At 40.2% G+C, this 25,301-nt stretch overlaps 1 protein-coding gene across 2 annotated transcripts; it reads left to right on the plus strand.

Moving 5' to 3' along the window:
* Nucleotides 1–3,876: 3,876 nt before the first annotated feature.
* pltp (phospholipid transfer protein) lies at nt 3,877–25,098 on the plus strand. Of its 2 annotated transcripts, none has more exons than XM_078249544.1 (15): nt 3,877–3,943; nt 14,235–14,364; nt 14,508–14,607; nt 14,745–14,873; nt 15,290–15,445; nt 15,692–15,755; nt 15,854–16,009; nt 16,131–16,307; nt 16,765–16,824; nt 16,915–17,079; nt 17,379–17,446; nt 17,616–17,658; nt 17,816–17,879; nt 22,407–22,483; nt 23,417–25,098. In XM_078249544.1, exons 2-15 carry the CDS (start codon nt 14,241–14,243, stop codon nt 23,516–23,518), a joined length of 1,485 nt encoding a protein of 494 aa, XP_078105670.1. In that variant the 5' UTR covers nt 3,877–3,943; nt 14,235–14,240; the 3' UTR covers nt 23,519–25,098. The 2 variants fall into 2 exon arrangements, with proteins under 2 accessions (XP_078105670.1, XP_078105671.1); XM_078249545.1 differs by lacking the exon at nt 3,877–3,943 and adding an exon at nt 4,013–4,138.
* Nucleotides 25,099–25,301: the final 203 nt, after the last annotated feature.

The raw sequence follows: 25,301 nt of genomic DNA on the forward strand, positions 1-25,301 counted from the left end.
TTCCGGTTCACGGAGCTTGTTATCCGCGGAAGGTTCAGCCCGCCGCCTGCTGTTCGGAGGTAGAATCACAGCTGAGGGTTAGGTTATTATATAGACTGTATAGGTTAGGTATTTATAATAGAATCACAGCTGACAGGTATTTATAAGAGAATCACAGCTGACAGGTATACAGTATCTCACAAAAGTAAGTACACCCCTCACATTTTAGTAAATATTTCATTATATCTTTTAATGGGACAACACTGAAGTGTACAGCTTGTATAAGAGTGTAAATGTGCTGTCCCCTCAAAATAACTCAACACACAGCCATTAATGTCTAAACCGCTGGCAACTAAAGTCAGTACACCCCTATGTTAGATTCCCATAGAGGCAGGCAGACTTTTATTTTGAAAGGCCAGTTATTTCATGGATCCAGGATACTATGATCCTGATGATGATGATGTGGGGGTATGGTGAAGGGTATGTGATGATGTGGGGCTATTTTAATTCCAAAGGCCAAGGGAACTTTATCAGGATCATAGTATCCTGGATCCATGAAATAACTGGCCTTTCAAAATAAAAGTCTGCCTGCCTCTATGGGAATTTAACATAGGGGTGTACACACTTTTGTTGCCAACGGTTTAGACATTAAGGGCAGTTTCCAGGTATGAATGTGATCAGATCAGACTGTGGTAGTACTGGGCAGCTTCCAGTATGAATGTGGTCAGATCAGACTGTGGTTGTACTGGGCAGCTTCCAGTATGAATGTGGTCAGATCAGACTGTGGTGGTACTGGGCAGCTTCCAGGTATGAATGTTGAACTGTGTGAATGAGAATTTGTTCTCAATCGACTTATACTGTAAATTAAGGTTAAATACAGTAAATAAATAAATATATATTAGGGGTGGTACGGTTCATGAAAAAACATCTGAACTGCTCGGTTCGCTTGTCTTGGTTCGGAGCATGTGTGTGTCGCATGGTTTGTCAGTACACTATTAATATGCACTAACCACTTACTGCCGTAGCGCCCACTTTCGACACCTATGTTAAAACACTTACTGGAAACGACGAGGGGGATGAGCGTGACAAACGCAACACATGGCAGCTGATTGGACGAACGCGTCACGTGGTTCTTGCTACTCCCGAATTTGAAAACAGACTCTAATGGCGTCTCGTTCTGAATACGATCTCGTATTTTACGAAAATAGTTCACCGTAACATGTTTCTGAAAACATTTTAAGCGAGAAATAGGCCATACAGTTGCTGTATCTGTCTGTTTTTTGATCGACAAAGGTCAGTTTAGAAGATTTTCGTCAGATTTTGAGAGGCGCCGAGCCGACCGCTCCTCGGGAGTGTGGAGTGCTGCTGCTGCAGGTCACGTCACATGCAGAAATGTCAAGTGGGAGAGATAAGGAAGGCTGCCCGGAGTTGGAGGATGCGCCAGCGTCGTATAAGTCTGGTGTGTGGGAACATTTTGGATTTCATGTTACCTATGACAACAGCGGAAATAAAACAATATCTATAACTGCAGCTGTGTGCATGTATTGTGCAACATGCATTCAATATGCTAATTTTAGCTATATATCAGATGCTGAAGTATATTTCTGGACTGTTAAAGATTAAAAGAAAAAATAACAAGAACCGTACAGAACCGAAAACCGTGACCCTAAAACCGTGATATGAACCAAACCGTGGATTTTGTGAACCGTACCACCCCTAATATATATATATTAGGGCTGTCAGCGTTAACGCGTTAATCGCGATGCGATTAAGGGCAGACGCAATGCGATTAATTTTTTTTAATCGCATTAATCGCATGCCGGCATTTATTAATTTATTTTACACTTCACTAGGGTTTGCGTCGTGCCTAACGGCTACTATTTTGACCCTTTGCCGCTGCCGTACTTCTTTATAACACATCTTCTGCTGCAGAATGCAGGCAGGCTGCCGGCATGGAGAAAGACAGCAGCAACCCTTTTCTTTTAAAAAACTCCCTGACGGCTCGTAGACAAGTCAAAGCCATATGCACGTTGTGTAAAGCCGAATTAAAATATCACCGAAGCACGTCAAGCTTGAGCTACCACCTACGAGCTAAGCATATTAACGTGACACAGTTTGATGCTAGCGGGCTCAGGTAAAGCAGTATTTTGGAGAGTGCTACTTGCCGACCTGTGGATGAAACCAAATCCAAAAAAATTAATACAGCTCTTGCAAAATGGGTGGCAACTAACTGCAGACCTGTCAGCATGGTAGAGGACTCGGGTCTTAAAGACATACTACGGTTGGCATGTTCTGACCCGTCTTATACACTGCCATCGAGGGGGACAGTAGTTTCACCACACACAGCCTGTATGACACGGAGAAAGCAGCCACACTGGAACTGCTGCAGAGTCCAAACTCTGTCTCATTAACCGGTGATCACTGGACGTCAGTGAGTAATAAAAAATATTTAGGAGTTACTAAACACTATATTGACTCTGGCTGGACTTTACACTCGTTTGCCTTAACGGTGGTTGTTAGTGTTACATCTCAGTCAATTGTTCTCAATCCTTGTTAAAAATGTAAAGGTTAAATGTCCTGCTGTGGCATCTGGTTTTTGGACCATTTAGTTTGTACTGTATAAGCAACGTGTTAGTGTTACATCTCAGTCAATTGCTGTGGTGTTTTAGTTAGGTACTTGGAGGAATTGTGCAATAATGACAGATTCACATATTTGTTTACAGTAAATAAATAATAGTCAAGTTCATAAAGTCACTTTCTTTGCATTCATTTGATTCCCAGTTAAGATCCTCTGGTAAGAACGGCTTTCATTGTTAATATGGACTTAAAAACTGTTCTGAAATGCAAAATAATAGAATTTTAATCATGTGATAAAACATGCGATTAATCGCGATTAACTATAGAACTTCAGCGATTAATCGCTAATATATTATATATATATATATATATGAATGAATGAATGAATGAATTTTATTGGTCATAACCAAAGGGTAGGGTCGGAAGCTTCAGCTTATATAAGGCCCCCCCTTGTCACATTTTTAAAATAAACTCATTTTCAAGGAAATATATAATATATACTCATACAACATTGGTCCGTAGTATTTTCTCTACTACTGCAGTACTTTTACAGGGATGTATTTATATGTAGTACCATAATGAAACATGTATCACCTATTTTGTGCTACAGTATTTAATGATTGTACGAACGATGACCCAGTGAAACTATGGGTAGCTTGTGTGTGGCTGATCTGAAGTAACGTTTCAATGGTATTTCACAATACATTAGTTTTTTGAACCAATGATTGTGCAAGTACAATATATCTTTGTGTGTGTGTGTGTGTGTGTCTGTCTGTGTGTGTGAATGTGTGTGTCTGTATATGTGTGTGTGAGAGAGTGTGTGTGTGTGTGTGTGTATGTATGTATTTTAAAGTTTATTTTATTATCAGACATACCACATTCACACAAGAAATGGACTCCAAACCAAAAGGTTCTTGTATAACTCTGTCTTGTGTGTGTGTGTGTGTGTGTGTGTGTGTGTGTGTGTGTGTGTGTGTGTGTGTGTGTGTGTATGTGTGTGAGTGGTTGGGGTGGGGGTGATGTTAAATCAAATGCTTTAGTTCAACAGAAACATCCTGAGACCATCACGCACGCACACACACACACACACACACACACACACACACACACACACACACACACACACACATACACACAGCTTTGGTTTTCCTGGAAAGTGGGTTCTCTGTCACTGTGACATTATAATCAGACAGAAACATTGTCAAATGTAAGAAGAGAGAAGAGAAGCCAATGTTCTCTTAAAAGGGAGAGGGAGAAGGGGGTTGGCGCAGGGGGGGAGGAGTCAGTGTATCCCTCGGGATAAAAGTGTCCACACAGAGAGACAGAGACATTAAGAGTGAACAGAGACAGAAGAACAGAAACGCTTCAGACGCTCCTCCTTCACACTGTGAGTTCATTTCATTTCATCATTTTATCATTTCATCATTCAGAGTTCAACTAAAGACAGACAGACAGACAGAGAGAGAAACAGACAGACAGACAGAGAGAGACAGACAGACAGACAGAGAGACAGATAGACAGACAGACAGACAGGCAGGCAGGCAGACAGACAGACAGACAGACAGACGTTCATCATGGACAGGTGAGTAACAGGGTATCTCCTGTGTTTCTGTTCTGTGTGAAATCTGACTAGATTATATTATATTTATATATTATGTTTAAAGCATAAGGTGCTGAAGGTTCTATTATATTTATATATTATGTTTAAAGTATAACGTGCTGAAGGTTATATTACATTTATATATTATGTTGTATATTATGTGACAGACCAGAGGTCAGAGGTCAGGCTGGGTGTAGTCTTCTTCTCTTTCATCTGAAGCTTTTTAATTAGAGGTTAGCTGTAGCTGTTAGCTGCTAGCTGCTAGCAGTTAGCTGTTAGCGGTTAGTGGTCACCAGATGTGGATGCAGCAGCTGGCTGGTGATTGGCTGTCGGCTCTGAGCTGTAATCAAACAGATTACAGAGTGTGTGTGGGCCGGTATGTCTATATTTGTGAGGACTTTCTGCTCGTTAAAGGCTGTTTGAAGCTTCAGACCTGATGATTACTGATGTTTTAAAAGAGACTTTACTGTCAAAGCTTGAATTCATTGTCTGTCTGTCTTCTTACAGTAAATCCACTGAGTTTCATTAATTAGTTTGGGAATTCTGCTTCCTGTTTTATAACATCTGACACATTAATGACGAGACGTTAAAGTAACATCATGCAACACATTCTCATTCACGGGTTTGTCCAACCCTTCTCCTACTGACTGTTGGTACCGACGCACCAATCCCCTTCAGCGTCTGTACGGGACGGGACGGGGGGTCAAACAACACAGGACTTTCCCGTTCTTGTCCCGTGTGTCACTGAAACCTACATTTTGTAACCCCACCCACCATCTGTTCCTAGACCTAACTGTCCCGTTCTTGTGCTGCATGTCAGTTAAGCGAACGTCACGATACAGAGTGTGTGAGTGTGACGTTAAGTTAACTTCTTTTTACAATTACAGTGTTTGCATTTCACAGCTACATGTACCAATGCTTCATGAAAATAGGCGGCTTTATGAAGGACCCCTTACTGTTTCAGAGTGTAGTTCTACACCACTTTCATAAATATGGACAGTTTTTATTCCTTTTTATGTTGTTTAGACTGTCAGGTGGTCACCATCTTATTTTTGTGTGTTATTGTGCTCAGACCTTCGGTTGTAGTGAGGTTTGAATGCACGTGGGTCCCGGAGTGGGATCGATGTGTCAAAAAGCAGCTGCAGTGTCTCAGATCCTCTTGATGCTTAGAAGGGTTAACAGGAAATATATACAACAGTTCAAATATTAAAAATGAATTAACAACAAACAAACAAGAACAAGAACCCAGTAAAATAAATGTAAAACTATTCACTGTAATCCCATTGAGGGATTACTAATGAGTTTAAATACAAATTAAACAGATTTCTTAGCTTCTCTTTGTACTTTACAGAGAAAGAAAAACAGGCTGAAGGACGGGAGGCTGTTGACAGAGAAAAGAGAGAGAAAGAGAAAGAGAGGAGGGTTAGAGTTAGAGCGAAAAGAGAAAGAGAGAGAGACATAGAGAGAGAAAAGAGAGAGAGAGGAGGAGGGTTAGAGTTATAGAGAAAAGAGAAGGAGAGAGAGAGAGAGAAAAGAGGAGAGAGAAAAGAGAAGGAAAAGAGAGAGAGAGAGAAAAGAGAAGAGAGAGAGAGAGAGAAAGAGAGAGAAAAGAGAAGGAAGAGAGAGAGAGAGAGAAAAGAGGAGAGAGAGAGAGAGACAGAGAGAAAAGAGGAGAGAGAGAGTTAGAGAGAGAAAAGAGAAGGAGAGAGAGAGGAGAGAAAGAAAGAGAGAGAAAAGAGAGAGCGAGAGAGAGAAAAGAGTAGAGAGAGAGTTAGAGAGAGAAAAGAGAAGGAGAGAGAGAGAGAGAGAAAAAAGAAGGAGAGAGAGAGAGAGCGAGAGAGAGAAAAGAGAAGTAGAGAGAGAGAGAGAGAGAGAAAAGAGAGAGAGAGAGAGAGAGAGAGAGAGAGAGAGAGAGAGAGAGAGAGAAAAGAGAAGTAGAGAGAGAGAGAAAGAGAGAGAAAAGAGAAGGAGAGGAGTGTTGTGTAACAGGGGTTACCGCAGTTCAAGTTTCTCCGCCAGCTGTGGAGCAACAGGAGGAACAAACCCTCAGATCTGTCTGTACAGAGTGACCTCTGACCTCTGTTCACTGCTGCAACTTCCTCTGCACACTGGAGGACCCCGGAAAGCTGTCTCTAAAAAAAAAATATATATATATATATATGTATATTAGGGCTGTCAAAATAACGCGTTAATTTCGATTAATTAATCTGAGAAAAAATAACGCGTTAAAAAAATAACGCAGATTAATCCATTCCATATTGAGGTTTGACCCGGAGCCGTTCTAGCACCATTGGACTCTAAAATGAAGGAGGGAGACGAGAATGTGCTGCTTGGATTATTAATTGGAACATTTACTTTATTTGATTTAAAAATCTTCTTCCTGCCAACCCTGGCTACCGAAATCTGGTGCCACTGATATGTCTGCTCTTCTCTCTGATGCTCTGAAACACAAACACTGCTGCACATGACGCTAGTTAACACGATACTCAACAGCAGCTAACGTTAGCCTACCGCTAGCTAGTTAACACTATACTCAACAGCAGCTAACGTTAGCCTACCGCTAGCTAGTTAACACTATACTCGACAGCAGCTAACGTTAGCCTACCGCTAGCTAGTTAACACTATACTCAACAGCAGCTAACGTTAGCCTACCGCTAGCTAGTTAACACTATACTCGACAGCAGCTAACGTTAGCCTACCGCTAGCTAGTTAACACTATACTCAACAGCAGCTAACGTTAGCCTACCGCTAGCTAGTTAACACTATACTCAACAGCAGTTAACGTTAGCCTACCACTAGCTAGTAGCTGATTAAACAGGGTTAAAATGCTGACAGCTAACACTAAACGGTGTAAAGTGTGACTGTGTTTTCCTAAAGTGTGACTGTGTTTTACTGTAGAGGATTCAACACCGGGATGTAACAATCTGCAGCTGCCGTCGGAGAAACAACACAGACGGTGCGTTCAATGAAACTGGTAAACTACAGACTCGTGGTGCATTTGAAGTTATTGTAAATGTCCTTTTCCCATCTGGTTGTTGTTTTTGTCGTTCAACAGCAATTTACTAGTGAAATAAGTTATTGTGTTGTGATTACATTATTATTAAACATTTAATGTTGACCATATGGCCTTAGCAATAAACAAGCCGTTCTTTAATGTCACCAACTGTTGTTTAGTACCCTTTTTTTTTCTTTTCTTTTTTTACTTTCTTAAAAAGTCTCGGTTCAAGCACCGTTAATTATGTATGCGATTACTTTCGTTTAATTAATCACAGAGTATATCATTAATTAGATTAGATTTTTTAATCAATTGACAGCCCTTATATATTATATATATATATAGACCCCGGATATATACAGACCCCGGAAAGCTCTCTCTGGACAGTTTAACAGTTTCTTTAACAGTTTGTTTTTGGACAGTTTAGATAGATAGATTGATAGATAGAGAGATAGAGATAGAGAGAGAGAGAGAGAGATAGAGAGATAGATAGATAGATAGATAGATAGATAGATAGATAGATAGATAGATAGATAGATAGATAGATAGATAGAGTAAATAACTACAGACCCGTCTCCCCGCCGGGTAACTTGGAGAGGATCTACATCAGAACCTTGCCCACTCAAAACTGGGGTTCTTCAGGGATCAGTCCTGGGTCCCCTCCTCTTCTCTCTGTACACCAACTCTCTCGGCTCTGTCATTCAGTCGCATGGCTTTTCTTATCACAGCTACGCAGATGACACCCAACTAATTCTCTCCTTTCCGGAGTCTGAAACTCAACCTTGACAAGACTGAGCTCCTTTTTCTTCCAGCGAAAGGCTCTCCTACCCAGGACCTGACTATAACAATTGACAACTCTGTGGTAGTCCCCACCCAGACTGCTAGAAACCTGGGTGTGACACTGGACGACCAACTCTCCTTCACTGCCAACATTGCTGCAACTACCCAATCGTGTAGTTACATGCTGCATAACATCAGAAGGATACGTCCCCTTCTAATGCTGAAGGAAGCTCAGGTTCTGGTTCAGGCTCTAGTCATCTCACGTCTAGACTACTGCAACTCCCTCCTGATTGGCCTGCCTGCATGTGCCGTCCGTCCCCTGCAGCTCATTCAGAATGCAGCAGCTTGACTTGTCTTCAACCTCCCCAAGTTCTCTCACACTACACCGCTCCTCCGCTCTCTTCACTGGTTACCAGTTGCTGCCCGCATCTGGTTCAAGACACTAGTACTCTCATACAGGGCCATGATGGATCAGCCCCAGCATACATCGAGGACATGGTCCAACCCTATACACCAACCCCCCCACTCCGCTCTGCATCAGCAAACCTGCTTGCTGCCCCCTCACAGCGAGGGGCAACTAATCACTTAACGAAATCCCGACTGTTTGCTGTCCTGGCTCCTAAATGGTGGAATGAGCTCCCTATTGACATCAGGATGGCTGAAAACCTACACATCTTCCGCCAAAGGCTAAAAACTAGGGCTGTCAAATGATTAAAATTTTTTAATCGCGTTTAATCGCTGAATTTCTATAGTTAATCGCGATTAATCACATATTTTATCACATGATTAAAATTCTATTATTTTGCATTTCAGAACAGTTTTTAAGGACATATTAACAATGGAAAGCAGTTCTTACCAGAGGATCTTGATTGGGAATCAAACGAATGCAAAGAAAGTTACTTTATGAACTTGATTTTAAGATTTGTAATTATTTATTTACTGTAAACAAAAGAAAAATGTGTGAATCTGTCATTATTGCACCATTCCTCCAAGTACCTAACTAAAAAACTAAAGATCCCTATCCTTACCAGAGTCAATCTAGTGTTTAGTAACTCCTAAATAATGTAGATTCCTCACTGACGTCCAGTGATCAGCAGTCAATGAGACAGAGTTTGGACTCTGCAGCAGTTCCAGTGTGGCTGCATTCTCCGTGTGGTATGTGTATGGTGAAACTACCGTCTCCCTCGACGGCAACAAGACAGGTCAACCGTACTACGTCTTAAAGACCTGAGTCCTCTACGATGCTGACAGGTCTACAGGTAGTTGCCACCCGTTTATCCCGCTAGTGGGTAGCATCACGTTAACTGTACTACTATGCTTAGCTCCGTAGGTGGTAGCTCAAGCTTGACGTGCTTCGGTGATATTTTAATTCAGCTTTACACAACGTGCATATGGTTTAGACTTGTCTACGAGCCGTCCGGGAGTTTTGGAAAATAAAAAGCTCCATTCAGAGTTATTGCTGCTGTGTTTCTCCATCATGCCTGCAGCCTGCAACAGCAGGGTGTTTTTTAATTTTCTTTTTATATTAATTTATTGAGAGCATTTGCAGTTACAAACAACACATACACACAACTACAAAATAAATACATAAGCAATTAATATTCCAGGGAGTCTGCAAAGTCCATCAAGGCTAATCAACAAGCAGTCCGATTCGTAGCATCACTTACAGTTAGAGTTCCAATATCATTCAGTCACAAGATGTCACAAGTGTTGAGTATATCTGCACATCAGAGCTTTACAGTTCTTTGAATATCGTATAGAGTCCAAGTATTCATTGACTTCATTTTGAAACACAGGAAAGAAAGGTTTAGAGCCCCTGAACTTACATTTATGGATGTGATATTTAGCGAGTAGAAATAAAAGATTAATTATGAAATATTTTCCTTCCTTATCCGTCTTAAACTCAACCACACCAAAGAAAACATCCTTAAAACAAAAAGAGAAATCCGTAATGAAATAGGTTTGGATAAATTCCAGGACGTTTGACCAGAATGTTTCTGTGTAGGAATATTTCCAAAATAAATGGGAAATATCTTCATCTGACGTTTTACAGAAAGAGCATTCAGATTCAATATCTGGTTTATATCGCTTAAGGACACACTTTTCTGGGTAGAATCTGTCAATTAATCTAAACGTATAACTTCTCTCACTTTATTAGTAAGCATATATTTGAAAGGCAAAGACCAAATGTTTTTCCAAGGGACATTCTCTATTAAACTGTTCCAATATGGGATTATATAAGGAATAGAAACAATATGTTTTTGGTATAAAGTCCTAATTGTTTTATTTTTAGTCCAACGCACCGCAGAAAAGCATGAACTCCCCACAGCAGTATCAGATCGATCCATATAGTGAGTCAGTGGCCATGGGAAGTGAGAAGTTATGTTTAAATAAGAGAGACCAAGCCAAGAGCATGTGTTTATGAAAATTGGACAGTTTGATTGCGAGTTTGCTAATATTATAATTGCATAATAACAGAAAATTCAGGCCACCAATTTTAGAGAAAATATAGCTAGGAATAAAATTCCATAGTGATATTGGATTATTAAAGAATTGTCTGAGCCAGTTGATTTTGACGGTGTTGCTTAAAGTTGTGAAGTCCAAAAAATGTAAGCCCCCCCACCCACACACTTATTTCTATTCATTATTACAGTGAGTTTTGTTTTTCCACACAAAATTAAATAACATATTGTCAATTATTTTCGATACCACACAATCAACATCCAAGGAGGCTGCCACATAAGCAAGTCTGGAAATTCATTCTGCTTTTGTCAGTAACACTCTTCCTCTCAAGGATAGGTCTCTTTGTAGCCAAGAGTTTAACTTCTTTTTTGTTTTTTCAATGATAGGGCTAACATTGAATAGACTTCTCATATTGTGGTCTTTAGTTATTATTGTTCCCAGGTATGTAACCTGATCCTTCACAGGGATATCACATATAGTTGAAACATCACATTCTTTAACTGCCATTAGTTCACATTTTCTTAAGTTTAATTTGAGACCTGAAGCTTGTGAACATCCTGTGATCAGCTCTATCGCAGCGGGAATCTGGGACGCATTTCTCAGGAAGATGGTTGTGCCATCAGCCAGTTGACTAAGGATGATACTTCTTTCAGCCAATGTTATCCCTTCCAAGGCACTGTTAGAGACATGTAGAGCTAAGAGTTGAGAGGCGATCAAAAACAAGTATGGGGAGATTGGGCACCCTTGTTTGATACCACGTGAAACTCTGAATCTAGGGGAAGTACCAAATTTCAATTTTACTGCACTACTACCATTTTCATACAGGGTCCTGACAGTTCTGCAAAAGCCATCTCCAAATCCAAATTGTTTAAGCGCTTGCAGGATGTTCAAGCGAGTCAAACGCCTTATAAAAATCAAGGAACAGAATGAAGCTGTTGTCAGTGATAAGATCATTATAATCTAACAAATCCAGCACTACTCTAATGTTATTTGCAATATGTCGTTTCCTCATGAACCCAGATTGTGATTCATCTATAATAGAGTCTAACACGTCTTTAAGTCTATTAGCGAAAACTAGTGCAAACATTTTGTAATCGTTATTTAAGAGAGTGATAGGACGCCAATTTTCTAGCCAGTTTCTGTCCTTGTCTGGTTTCGGGATCAATGTGATGACACCCTGTGTCATAGTTGTTGGAAGAGCTTCTTTCTCTAAGCTCTCTGAGAAAACTTTTACCAGAAAGGGAGTTAGTAATTCATCAAACATTTTGTATAATTCAGCAGTTATACCATCACACCCTGGGCTCTTGTTGTTTTTTAGATTTTTAATCGCCTTCAGAACCTCCTCTTGGGCTATGCTATCATCACAATAGTCTCTGTCTTCTGGGGATATCATTCTACAATGGCTGATAGAGTCCATAAATGATTTAGTTGTTACCTCACAGTAATTAGATATGTATAGATTGTTATAGAAATTATAGCAGTGGATGGCTAACTCTCTTGGATCTTTTATAATGTTTCCCTCCACTTTAATTTGATCTACAGCAGCCAGGACATTTTTACTCTTTTCAAGTCTAAAGAAGTAGGCTGAGTTTTGCTCACCCTCTTCCATCCATCGTTTTCTTGACCTTATATAGGCTCCCTTAGCTTTTGATTTATAAATGTCATCCAATTTATTTTGTAATTTCATACATTCACATTTTTCCTCATTAGATAGAGACTCTTGTTGAGAAAGAAACACTAGCTTCTTAATAACCTCGTCTTCAACTGCTCGTCTGTTCTTGGCCAGATCACCACCAAACCTCCTGAGAAACTTCCCCAACTCATATTTTAGAAGCTCCCAATTTGTCCCATAAGCTTTCTGAGAGTTTGCTTTATTCCAAAAGTTTTCAATCAATTCTTTGACTCTTCGTTTGACCTGATCATGTTCAAGGAGGGAACTATTAAGTTTCCAAAATGAGGCTTTTGGGCCAGAGGACTGATCCGAGGACAGAGTTATTGAAATCGCTTTGTGATCGGTCAATGGAGTGTTACTGATATTGACTGAAATGTTGTTCTTCGTTAAACATCTGGAAACTAACCAGTAGTCAATTCTGGATTGTCTTGACCAGTCCTTATTGGACCAGGTATACTGTCTGTCATTTGGAAACTGCTCCCTCCAAACATCAACCAGGTCCAATTTATCCATGATACAATTGAACACGAGTTAGGAGACCCTGACCTCCTTGGTGGCTGTCTGTCTATATATTAATCATCGCTATATTAAAATCTCCTCCCACAACTAAAGTAAGGGTATTTGGTGCGTGATATTTTATCCTCTATGGTATCAAGAAGCATGTTATTCTCCACAGAGGAGTTATATCCATATATGTTTATAATGACTATTGTATGATTATTTTTGGTAAGCAACAGCAGGATGTGTTAGGAGGAAGTGGCAGCTTGATGATAAGTAACGGGGCTGCAAAGGGTCAAAATAGTAGCCTGTTAGGCTATGTAAAATAAATTTATAAATGCTGGCATGCGATTAAAAAAAATGAATCGCGTCGGCCCTTAATCGCATCGCTGACAGCCCTATTAAAAACACATCTCTTCCGACTACACCTCGGATAATGAAGGAAAAAAAAAATGTATGTGTACATATATCTCTCTTGATTCTGCACTTTTCATAGGGCTCTTCGTAGCATTATCCATTTAGAGCTAATGTACTCACACTTACTACTTGTTGTCTGGAGTTTGAACCTTCAAGGTTGAACGCACTTAATTATAAGTTGCTTTGGATAAAAGCGTCAGCTAAATGACTTGTAATGTAATGTGATAGATAGATAGATAGATAGATAGGATAGATAGATAGATAGATAGATAGATAGATAGGATAGATAGATAGAGAGATAGATAGATAGGATAGATAGATAGAGAGATAGATAGATAGATAGATAGGATAGATAGATAGATAGATAGATGGATAGAGAGAGAGATAGATAGATAGAGAGATAGATAGATAGATAGATAGATCGATCAATAGATAGATAGATAGAGAGATAGACAGATATATATATATATATATAGAGAGAGAGATAGATAGATATTTTATTGATCCCCAAGGGGAAATTCAAGGTCCCAGTAGCTTAAAGACATCACACACAACATTCACATACATCACAAACAGGATGATGAAATAATCATCAATATTGTCTTTGGACAGCTTAACAGTTTGTTTTTGGACATAAAAACCTATTTCCGGGAACAGTGAACAATGTTTGAATTGCATAAGAACCGTATTATGGGATGGGAATAATTGTTCTAGGTATTAGTCAAACCCTCAGGTGTAACCAGGGAAACAATAACAATAACATTATGTTATTGTTGGAAAAAACTTTAGATTTTGATTGTAAAATGCATTAAAATATGCTATAAATAAGTAGGGTTAATGCCCTTCGAGGTCTTCATTGTCCAACTATTGGGCATTAACTTATTCTCCACTGAATAATTTATAAACTAACAGGATCCACTAACTTAAACTAAAGAAACTAAGAAGCTAAAGATCTGGGCGCCCGGCCAGCTCAGTTGGTAGAGCGGATGTCCATATATAGAGGAGGATGTTTACTCCTTGACGCAGAGGGCCAGGGTTCAACTCTGACCTGCGGCCCTTTGCTGCATGTCATTCACCTTTCATTTCTTCAGCTGTCCCGTCATAAATAATGGCCAAATATTAAACTTTTAAAAAGAATATAAAGATCTGACCTACACCCAGAACCTCTGAAACAACCCGACAGCAGAGACACGACACACCGACTGAATCCAACCTCTTATCCCGGGTTTTGATGTTCTTCTTCTGTGTTTCAGGTTGATATGTTCCGGCTCAGGATGACTTCCTGTTTGTTGTCCCTCTTCCTCCTTTCGGTCTTGTTCATCATGGCTGCCGCTCAACCCGCCGGCTGCAAAATCCGCATTACTGACAAAGGACTGGACATGTGTAAGTATATGCAGTTATTATCCAGAAGTATATTAACAAACTTTTAAATGAAAAATCTTGCGGCGAGAGTCTCTGGTTTTGTTTACAGTGTACTACTAGAAGTATTTCTAAAAGTACAGACATTCTGTGTTTTGTGTTTTCAGTGAAATTTGAGACTCAGAGGTTTGTTGAAGAGGAGCTCGGCAACATCAGTATGCCAGAGATGATGGGGAAGGAAGGACGCTTCCAATACACCATCACTGAGTAAATCACTTTCTACTAAAGTAATACTGTAATACCCAATACTCAGTGTGTATTATATCTTTAAGTAATACTGTAATACCCAATACTCAGGGTGTATTAATATCTTGTGTGTAATATATTTCTCTTGTCTGTCTCAGTGTGAAGATAATGGAGCTGAATCTGACTCACGCTGATTTGAAGTTCGTCCCTGAAGTCGGATTATTATTCGACGTTCAGGACTCATCCATCTCGCTGAGTTTCCACCGACGGATCCTCTACTGGTTCTTGTTAGTTCCTCTACAAAAACAAACTTAACATTCATATATACGACTAATATTTCTCAACAGAACACTGATTTACTTCCTTACTAACGTTAGCTTAAGCTGAACAGCCAATCAGAGTGATTCCTCTCACAGGCGGGCTCCGACACTGATCTGAAAAAAGCCGACAAGGGCTGACTAGTCCCAACAGTGCGGGACATATTGCAAAAACTAGGGTGACCGATGCTCTCAGTCGGGGTCAGCCTGAAAACACTGATGTAACTCATCATGATGATAAATGAAGATTATGATAAGTGAAGATTATAATAAGTGAAGATGAAAAGTGAAGATTAGAAGATTATGACAATTGTTGAAGATGAAGATAGTGGTTGTATTCTGTAGTCTGTGATGAAGCTGTGTGATGAAGTGTTTGTGTCCCTCAGTTACGACACGGGAAACATCAACGCATCGGCTGAAGGAGTGAACATCAACACGGTTCTGAGTCTGATCAGAGACGATGAAGGACGACTGAAAATCAACAACGTGACCTGTGACGCCAAAATCGACAAAATGAGGGCAAAGTTCAGCGGAACGCTCGGGTAAAACAACAATAAAGATTAATGACTTCTAATTACTAACCATAACCACAATAAAGATTACTGTTTAATTATTAATGATCTATAATGATTAACGATTACAGTACAAAATTAATGATTATTAATAATGATCAATAAAGTCTCATCCAAGCAATCATCAGTTTGTTCACTGATTTTTCACCACGCTATCATGTGACCTCAGTATCGGCCAATTATGAATATCTTGTCATCACATCTGTTTTCATTCAGGAAAGTTTACGACTTCCTGTCCAAATTCCTGACATCAGGCATGCGCTTCCTCCTCAACCAGCAGGTCAGTCACCTGTCTGTCTCTCCATCTGTCTGTCTATCTGTCTATCTATCTGTCTCTCTGAACCTGTCTATCTCTCTGTCTCCTTGTCGGTCTCTCAGATCTGTCCGGCTCTGAACCACTCCGCTCTGGTTCATGTGAACTCGATGTTGGACACGATCCCTGTGAGGACAGAGGTCGATCAGTTTATTGGGATTGATTATTCTCTGATCGATGATCCGGTAGTGACGTCCCGGAGCCTCGACATGCACTTCAGGGTCAGATGTTTTATTATATATTATACATTATATATTTTGACTATAGATATTTTAATAGCTCATGAAGTAAGATAATGTGTTGTGTCTGTAGGGAACAGTAACGAGTGTGATGTGTCTGTAGGGGATGTTCTTCGACCTGTCTGATCCAAACGATATGTTGGCGAACTATGCTGTCAACCCGGTGATCAGAGAGTACGACCGGATGGTTTATCTTGCTCTGTCTGAGTTCTTCTTCGACAGCGGGATGTATGCTTACTACAAGGCAGGAATCTTCCAGATGGACATCATCAACGAGAAGGTCAGACCTCTAAAACCAACACAGACCTCTAAAACTAGCAGAGACCTCTAAAACCAACACAGACCTCTAAAACCAACACAGACCTCTAAAACCAACACAGACCTCTAAAACTAGCAGAGACCTCTAAAACCAACACAGACCTCTAAAACTGCTCCAGAACCACCACAGACCCTAGAATCCTCCAGAACTACTACAGACCATAGAATCCTCCAGAACCTTCACAGACCCTGAATCCATCAAAGCAGACAGAAGGCAAGGGAAGTTTATGATGTGGCACATTTCTACAACAAGGCAATTTAAAGCACTTAATAACATAAAGCATTAAAAAACTAATAAAAACTACATACAAAATGCATTTTTAAAAATAGCTAAAATATAGAATATAAAATATAGAAGCTACTACTGAGAAGTGTAGTGATACAATCTGACCCTTTGTTTGTGTCGTCTCGTGCTACAGATGCCCAAAGATCTGGAGATGTTGTTGAGAACCACCTACTTTGGAACCCTCATGATGCTGGTGAGTAGAAACAACAAAGAAACACGGTAGAACTGCAGTACTGTCTGTTTAATACTTACTTTAAAATGTAATACCCCATGTTCTCTGCAGTACCCGGCTCTGGTGGACGCTCCGCTCTCTCTGCATCTCGCCGTCACATCGCCTCCAAAAACAACCATCAAGACGTCTGGAGCAACCGTCGGCATGACAGCCAGCGTCAAGGTGATGGTGCTGCCTCCGGGTCAGCCTCCGATCCAGCTCAGCAGCATGACCATGGTACACACACACACACACACACACACACACACACACACTAGTGCTGCATCACTACCTGGTTTCACAAACTACGGAGCGGCCAGAGGCTCAAATCACAGAACGCACATAGCACGTCAAAGAAATTTATGCTAAAAATGTTGGCGTTCATTTTGACAGCCTTGAAATAAATACATTTTATTTCAAGTTTCACATAACTGCTGGTTTTATTCCAACTCAGCCTGCTGATCAAACATCCAACAGCTGTTCTTATTTTTCTATTATTCATAATATTTCTAATATTGTCTCATGTCCTCCTGCAGGAATCAAAGTTTAACGCTAAAGTCTCTATGAAGGGAAAACGTCTGGCTGTTCATGCTGACCTCCGCAGGTAAACACAAACACACGCACATACGTACACACACACACACACACACACACACACACACACACACACACACACACACACACATGTTGTCTTTTAATATCTGAATCACATAAGGAATATGCATAAGGAATGTGTGAACTTGTGATTATTTCTTTTTATTATTTTCTTTCAGGTTTAAAATCTTCTCCAATCAATCAGCACTGGAATCTCTAGCAGTGAGTGTTTTTCAGCGTTTAGTTAGTTACAACTTTAGAGTTTAAGCTGACTGACAACAACAGTAAGAGACTGTCGACCATGATACATTAGGGTAAACTGTCTGTCTTTCTCCCTGTCTGTTTCCCTGTTCGCTGTGTCTGTCTGTCTGTCTGTCAGTTGATTCCTCTGCAGGCTCCTCTAAAGGCGATGCTGCAGATGTCTGTGGTTCCTTTAATTAACAGTAAGAAACTGATTCATCAACTGTAAAACATTGCTACATAGTTAATGCATGTTTTACTGAAACACACTGTGACACTGATTACAGGTTATCTCTAAGTAAAGATCATTACACACTGCCCTGATGGTATGAAACAGTACACACTTCATTTCTCCTAAATGGGTGTGGCCTTGTTTGAAAGTGTATTGAACATTGTGTGGATGGATGAAACGTTATATTTGTATAATCTATTAATATATTAGATTATTTCACAGCTACAGGCCATATTTCTCTGCAGTAACATTGTTAGGGCGTTGGTGAACGTTAGCTGCCGTAAGTTTCTCTGTGTCCCCAGAAAAAGCAGTGCTCCCTACATTTTATCAGCATGTAAGGTGTGCTACTAGGGTAGCAAATACACTAGACAAGGTCTACTCCAATATCAAACAGGGGTTCAAGGTGAAACCGCTACCACACCTGGGCCAGTCTGACCATATATCACTGAGCTCTCTCTCTCTCTCTCTCTCTCTCTTTCCATCTGTGTGCATCCATGTCCCAGAAATGCTTGTTACTAACTTAGCTCTGGGGAGCTTATTCCCTGGAGTCCTGGAGACAATTTCTTCGATTATAGAGTGTGGTCTAGTCCTACTCTATCTGTAAAGTGTCTTGAGATAACTCTTGTTATGATTTGATACTAGGGGTGGAACGGTAAATGTATTTGTATTGAACCATCACGGTTCGGTGCATGAATTTACATGGAGAATACACGGTATGAAAATAAATAAAACTGGCATGCAAATGAATTAATGTAATGCGGAACTAATGTAATGCAGAACTACTGTTAGATACGCGGGTTCTAGGGACACCGAATCTGTAGCCCCGCCTTAACTCTGAAGCTAGCCGAGCTCCGCCTACATGCAGTTTTTTTGTCAGGTCGACGGTCCACTGAGTGAGTCAGAGATAGCAGCACGAAAGGACGAGTATGGCGAGTGGTGGCGACCCACAAGAGTTACAGGATCTGCCGGCCTCTTTAAGATTGCAAGTTTGGGAAAACTTCAAGACTGTATGGATGAAGCCTGGAGCCTCCCGTCTCATGCCCTCCCGCCTGGTGCCGTCCCAGCCTCGAAAACTTTGTTTTTTGGTTTCAGTTGTCGGGTATGTGAGTGGAAATACATCTAAGATGCTAACGCATATCCGACGCCATCACCCAGCTGTACCAATTACTGGAACAAGACAAAATAAAAACTGTCCAACTTCTCCTCCCTACAGTGCTTAACCAGCCTTTAGATACAAATACAAATAGGGCCAAATCACTGAAGCAATCGGAATTTACATGTCATCTTCAATGCGCCCGTACTCACTCGTAGAGGAACCTGGCTTCAAGTATTTACTGTATGTACTCAAACCTCGTTACAACATGCCATCCCATCCACATATTTTTGTTGTTGTTATTATTCTATGTAATTTGCACTTTCATAAATAAGAGATGCTGTATTTCCAGTTTTATAGCTGATTGTCTTATTTTGTTTACAACTTACATATGGAGTCTGGAGATGATGTGGGGTCCTTATTGTTTACATCTTACTTTACACACTTCAGGCTATTGCAGCTAGCTCAGGGGAGAGAGACTGGATGACACTAGGTGGTACAGCCTGAGACATGCACAATAAAAAATAAATTGCCTTCTGCATTTTTGTTTTGCTTTTCCCTCCATTGTACCGAACCGAACCGTGAAATCCGAACCGGGTATGAACCAAACCGTGACTTCTGTGTACCGTTCCACCCCTATCAGATACTATAAATAAAATGTTATTGAATTGAATTGGATCACTGCTCTAGATCCCAGCATACACCCCCCCTCAGGAAAAGTGGACTAGGACTGTTAAAACATGGCACGAAGGTGCCTCTCATCAGCTGCAGGACTTCTTCGAGAGAACAAACTGAGACATTTTTAAGTATCAGAACCTAGAGGAGTACACAACTGTCTTGTGCTACATTAGGTATTGTACAGACACTGTCACTGTGGACAAGTTTACCTAGGTCTATCCTAACCCTAACCCAACCAGAAGCCCTGGATGACAAAAGTTGTCCAGCACCTGCTCAGAGACAGAAACATTGCTTTCAGGTCTGATAATGGGGTTCAATATAGTGCTGCCAGAGCCAACCTGAAATGAGGCATCAGAAAGGCCAAGGTGGCTTATAAGAGGATTGAGGACTACTTCCTCAGCAACAACAGGGGGTTCAGCACATCATCATCAGCTACAAATCTAGCAACATCTCAGCTGTTATTGGGGACACTACACTGGCAGAGGAGTTGAACCACTTCTTTGCCCACTTCGAGGTGGAGCCGCCGGAGACAACAACATCACATCCACCAGCCCACAGCAGCCACATCCTCACTGTGGAGGAGCATGGGGTTAGGCATGCACTGAGGGCGGTGAACCCGAAGGAAAGCTGCGGGACCTGATGGTGTCTCTGGACATGTACTGAGGGATTGCGCAGACCAGCTAGTTGGTTCTTCACCAAGATCTTCAACCAGTCCCTGTCCGAGTATACTGTCCCACCCAGCCGGAAGTCCTCTACTATGGTTCCTCTTCCAAAAAAGACCAGCATCAGCAGCCTGAATGACTACTGTCCAGTGGAACTTACACCTATCGTCATGAAGTGCTTTGAGAAACTCGTACGGACTTACATCATCTCAAGCCTCCCACCCATGTTTGACACACACCAGTTTGCTTACAGAGCAACAACGTCTACAGAGGATGCTGTAGCTGAACTCTTCACACTGCCCTGAGCCACCTAGAGCAGCAGGGGAGCTATGCCAGGCTGCTCTTTGTTGATTTCAGTTCTGCATTTAATACCATCCTACCTCACAGACTGGTGGACAAACTGACAAACCTAGGACTTTCTCAAACATTTTGCCTCTGGATCAAAGACTTCCTTTCGGATCGCACCCAGAGGGTGAAAGTAGGCCCTCACATCTCCTCAAACCTCAGCCTCAGCAATAGCTCGCCACAGGACTGTGTGCTGAGCCCCCTACTCTACACCCTGTACACCCATGACTGCACCCACTGACCACCTCAGCAACAGCATTATTAATTTTGCGGATGACACCACCGTAGCGGGGCTCATCTCTGGGGGAGACGAGTCTGCCTATCGGGATGAAGTGGAGCACCTGTCAGTGTGGTGCACGGACAGCAACCTGGTCTTTAACACCACAAAAACAAAGGAACTAATAATTGACTTGAGTCACTTGAGTTTTGAGTCTTGTTTGTTTGGTATTCCTGTGTGTTGTGTTTTAACTTTCCTTTTTAAAGAAATAACCTACCTCTTAATATATTTTTATTGTGACTTTAGAGACTTTTTTAATGTATTTACCAGGCTTGTGTACAATTCCAAATTGAATTGAGAATGACTGCTAAATTCCAATTCAATTCTTGAATTTGAATTGATGTCAAAAACAGAATCTAGAATTACAATTCAAATTTGAATTAAAGAAGGCAGAATTGCAATTCAATAAGAATTCAAAGAAATTCATATACATCATTTAAGTGAAGTGTTTAACAATGAAGCTTTACTATATATGTCAGATATGATTGCATTACATATTCTATAAATGTATAAAAGTTGAACTCCTTGTACAGATTACATTAACAGGAAATGTTTTCCCCCAGCAATGAATGTTAAAAGCTCTAGTCACAAAACAAATAATTAAGTTTTGATTTATTGTAATGATTTTGTTATAATTGTTTTGTGGAACATAATGGAACATGACTCCATTTCCCAGAATGCTTATCATTATCTATATTTTGGAACAAAATGTATGCAGGGTTGAGGAGTGACTAGTTACGTGTAATGAAATTATGTTATTAAATTACAAAATAATGTAATTGTATTTAGTTGTATTACTGAGGTAAAATGTGTAATTCAATTAGTTACTAATCAAATTAAAAGGAAATTTCTTTGCATTGATGAAGTAATCCAAACCACATTTATAATGGGTAACTAATAACAGTAAGCAATTACATTTCCAAAGTAACCTTCCTAACACTGGATGGATGTGAGATTCAACACATTCTTTCTGTTGTGGGACTGTGTGGAATTTCTTTGAATTGCCATGAATTTAATTCCACTTCCTGTCATTCACATTCAAATTCAACTTCCTGTGGGGCGGAGTCAATTCAATTCAAATTCCAATTCATGAATTGAATGGAGGCCAATTCTGAAATTCTGAATTTTGCACAAGCCTGGTATTTACATATTTATTTTCCTGCTTTGCACTTTTTACTGATGTTTTGCAGTGAGAGGACTGCATTCAATTGTGTTGTGCATGTGCAATGACCATAAGAATCGCTCTAATTCTGTGTTCACGTTCACTTCTCCCATTGGAAACCAAAACTCAGGACCTGCCGCTAGTTTCCTAAAGAGGCAGGACACACAGACAGGAAGTCACTCTGAGACAGGACGTTTTCTGAGCTAGGCGTCTTGCTTCTAAACTGTCTCTGACTGTAATGATGTTTTACTGACTATGTGTGTGTGTGTGTGTGTGTTCAGACTGGACAAAGAAAGGAGTTCGGATTCCTCTGGCTGATGGAATGGATTTCATTGAGGAGGTGGTTGAATATCACAACGTAAGTTAAACATTGACCTGTATATGTTTATAAATGATGCTGTATTCTGATTGGTCATTAGAGTGTATTAGTTTCACCCTCCAATGTCAACGCTTTCTCACTCCCAACTCGTCACATATTGAATCTTGGTCAGTGTCTTTCAGCGTCAGATACCCATGCAAAAAGTCTCCTTTAGCGTCTGTAAGATGATGTAGGATCAAGAGAGACAACAGTAGAGAATAGTTTGAAGAAAGACAATGGTAGAGAGATGTATGTAGAGAGACAACAGTAGAGAGTAGTATGTAGAGAGAACAGTAGAGAGTAGTATGTAGAGAGAACAGTAGAGAGTAGTATGTAGAGAGAACAGTAGAGAGTAGTATGTAGAGAGACAACAGTAGAGAGTAGTAGGTAGAGAGACAACAGTAGAGAGTAGTATGTAGAGAGACAACAGTAGAGAGTAGAATGTAGAGAGACAACAGTAGAGAGTAGTATGTAGAGAGACAACAGTAGAGAGTAGAATGTAGAGAGACAACAGTAGAGAGTAGTAGGTAGAGAGACAACAGTAGAGAGTAGTATGTAGAGAGACAACACAAACAACACAAGACTTTCAGCCAGGAGACTGGGGTTCATGTCCCCTTCTTGTCCAGCGTGTCACTTAAACATAAATGTTTTAATCCCACCCACAATCTTTCACCAACAAGTAAGTGGTTTTACCCCGCATGTTGAAAATTGACAGCAAGGTTCCTGATCCGGAGCGTCATATATCTCCAAGGATGGTATTGTAATGACTTAAAGCCCCATGTCTGACTGAGACTAAATGAGACATTTTGCGTCAGTAACTAACTCCCCTGACCAAATGGTTTTTGACCCGCTAGGAGTGAGACTGAATTAGCACTTTACAATGCTGTCATTGCTGCCTCCTGGTGTTCACAACAGTTGTGTTAATCTCTGCAGGGTTTCATTGTGATCGGAGCGAATCTTCACTTCAGCAAAGGACTGAGAGAAATGATCACAGGAGGCAACAATCAGACAGAGACAGACACCAACACTGTCTAAACATCTAAATATTTATATGGACACACACAAAGTGAATATATAATACACTGTGTGAACATATATTACAACATGTGAATATATACACACACTTCAGCAAAGCACTGAGAGAATGATCACTGGAAACAATCAGATACAACACAGCCTCTATACATGTATGTGTATATATACATTACATAGTTATTGTCCCTACAGTATATAGACACAGATATAAGACTGTAAAAACAATACTGAATCGTTAAACACTGACTAAAAACAGCATATAGGTAATGACTGTATCCATGACAACAATGTGTCACAGCCATAGAAATCAAATGGATAGAGAGCTCATTGAGCTGTTTGCCATGGTCATTTAATTAGTCCAAAACAAAACGGCGATTGTTGTTAGTTGTCATGTTGAGAAACACGTCAGTGTAAAGTGTGTCGCAGCTCGGTGGAGGAGAGCAGTCCAACGCAGCTCGGGAGAAGTTCTCCCGTAGTAGTATGAAGAGACAATAGTAGTATGTAGTGAGACAACAGTAGTGGTGGGGATTGAAGAGGAGGAACAGTTACGCTTTGGCTACATCAAACACATAACATATGTGGACTGTTCGCGGAGCGGATGTGCTGCAGAGCACATCCCCTAACCATCTCCACCTGCAGCAATGTACAGTGTAGGGTTGTGAGAGTCACTGGAGAGACGGCGAGCAACATAGAACTGATCATTCTATGTTGATTTTAGTGGGAATGGCCTTTCTATCCATTATATTTCTATGGTTACAGCACCAGTAATATAACGGATGTCCCCTCTGTGGGCGTGGTCAGTTTAGGTAAGTCTTTCAGTGACCTGATGCTGCTCAAAAAATAAAAATAACACAGTTTACTCCCGGTGTTAAACTGGGACAGTCCCATGACCTCTGATGTTCCAAGTCTGTTAGCTGTCTGTCATTTTTATATATATATATATATATATATATGTATGTCTTTGTACTTGTACTCTGCACAATGACAATAAAGTTGAATCTAATATATACACATACATACATAGAAATATAGGGTTCAAGTTGTGTGTGTATGTGTATGTGTATATATATATATATATATATATATATGAACATACAGTTCACACAGGTCTGTACTGAACCTCGAGGACAAATGACATTCACATCTTTGTTGTTTTGTGTGAAAGTTGTAATTAAATCTGTATGTGGAGTTGTTTCTTATTACAACTGTTTGAATCTCCAACCTCTAACAAACATAAAAATCATAAAACATTCACAGAGTGGAATGTTTAAATATTTTACATTCTTCTTTGCATCCATGTTCACTTGCTAAAAGTCTGCATTTCTGTTTTTTTATTTGAACCACCTGTAGATCTGTGGATTAGACTGAAACCAGCAGAGGTGGAACAAGTGTTCAGATCCTTTACTGAAGTAAAAGTAATAATACCCTCTGTGAAAATACTCCCCTATGTAAAAGTCCTGCATTCAGAACCTTACTGAAGTAAAAGTATTATCAGCACAATGTTGTTTAAGTAAGTGATAGAGTATATGTTGCAGTAAAGGTTTCCCGGTCAGTGTTTTTCTGTTCTGGTTCTATAATATGGTATATGGTATAATATTCCTGCTGCATTAATATGAATTTTACTGCTGTAGATGTTTAATGTTTTAACTCCTTTATATACTCCTCCTTTATATTTACATACAATGCATAATATTCTATAAGATCATACGTTTATATGTTACAGTGTAAACCAGTGTAAATCAGTAAAAAATAAATAATGTTATTGTAATCTCATGTAAACAAG

The sequence above is a fragment of the Sander vitreus genome, chromosome 4 (genome assembly GCF_031162955.1).
Source record: "Sander vitreus isolate 19-12246 chromosome 4, sanVit1, whole genome shotgun sequence".
Lineage (NCBI taxonomy): Eukaryota > Metazoa > Chordata > Actinopteri > Perciformes > Percidae > Sander > Sander vitreus.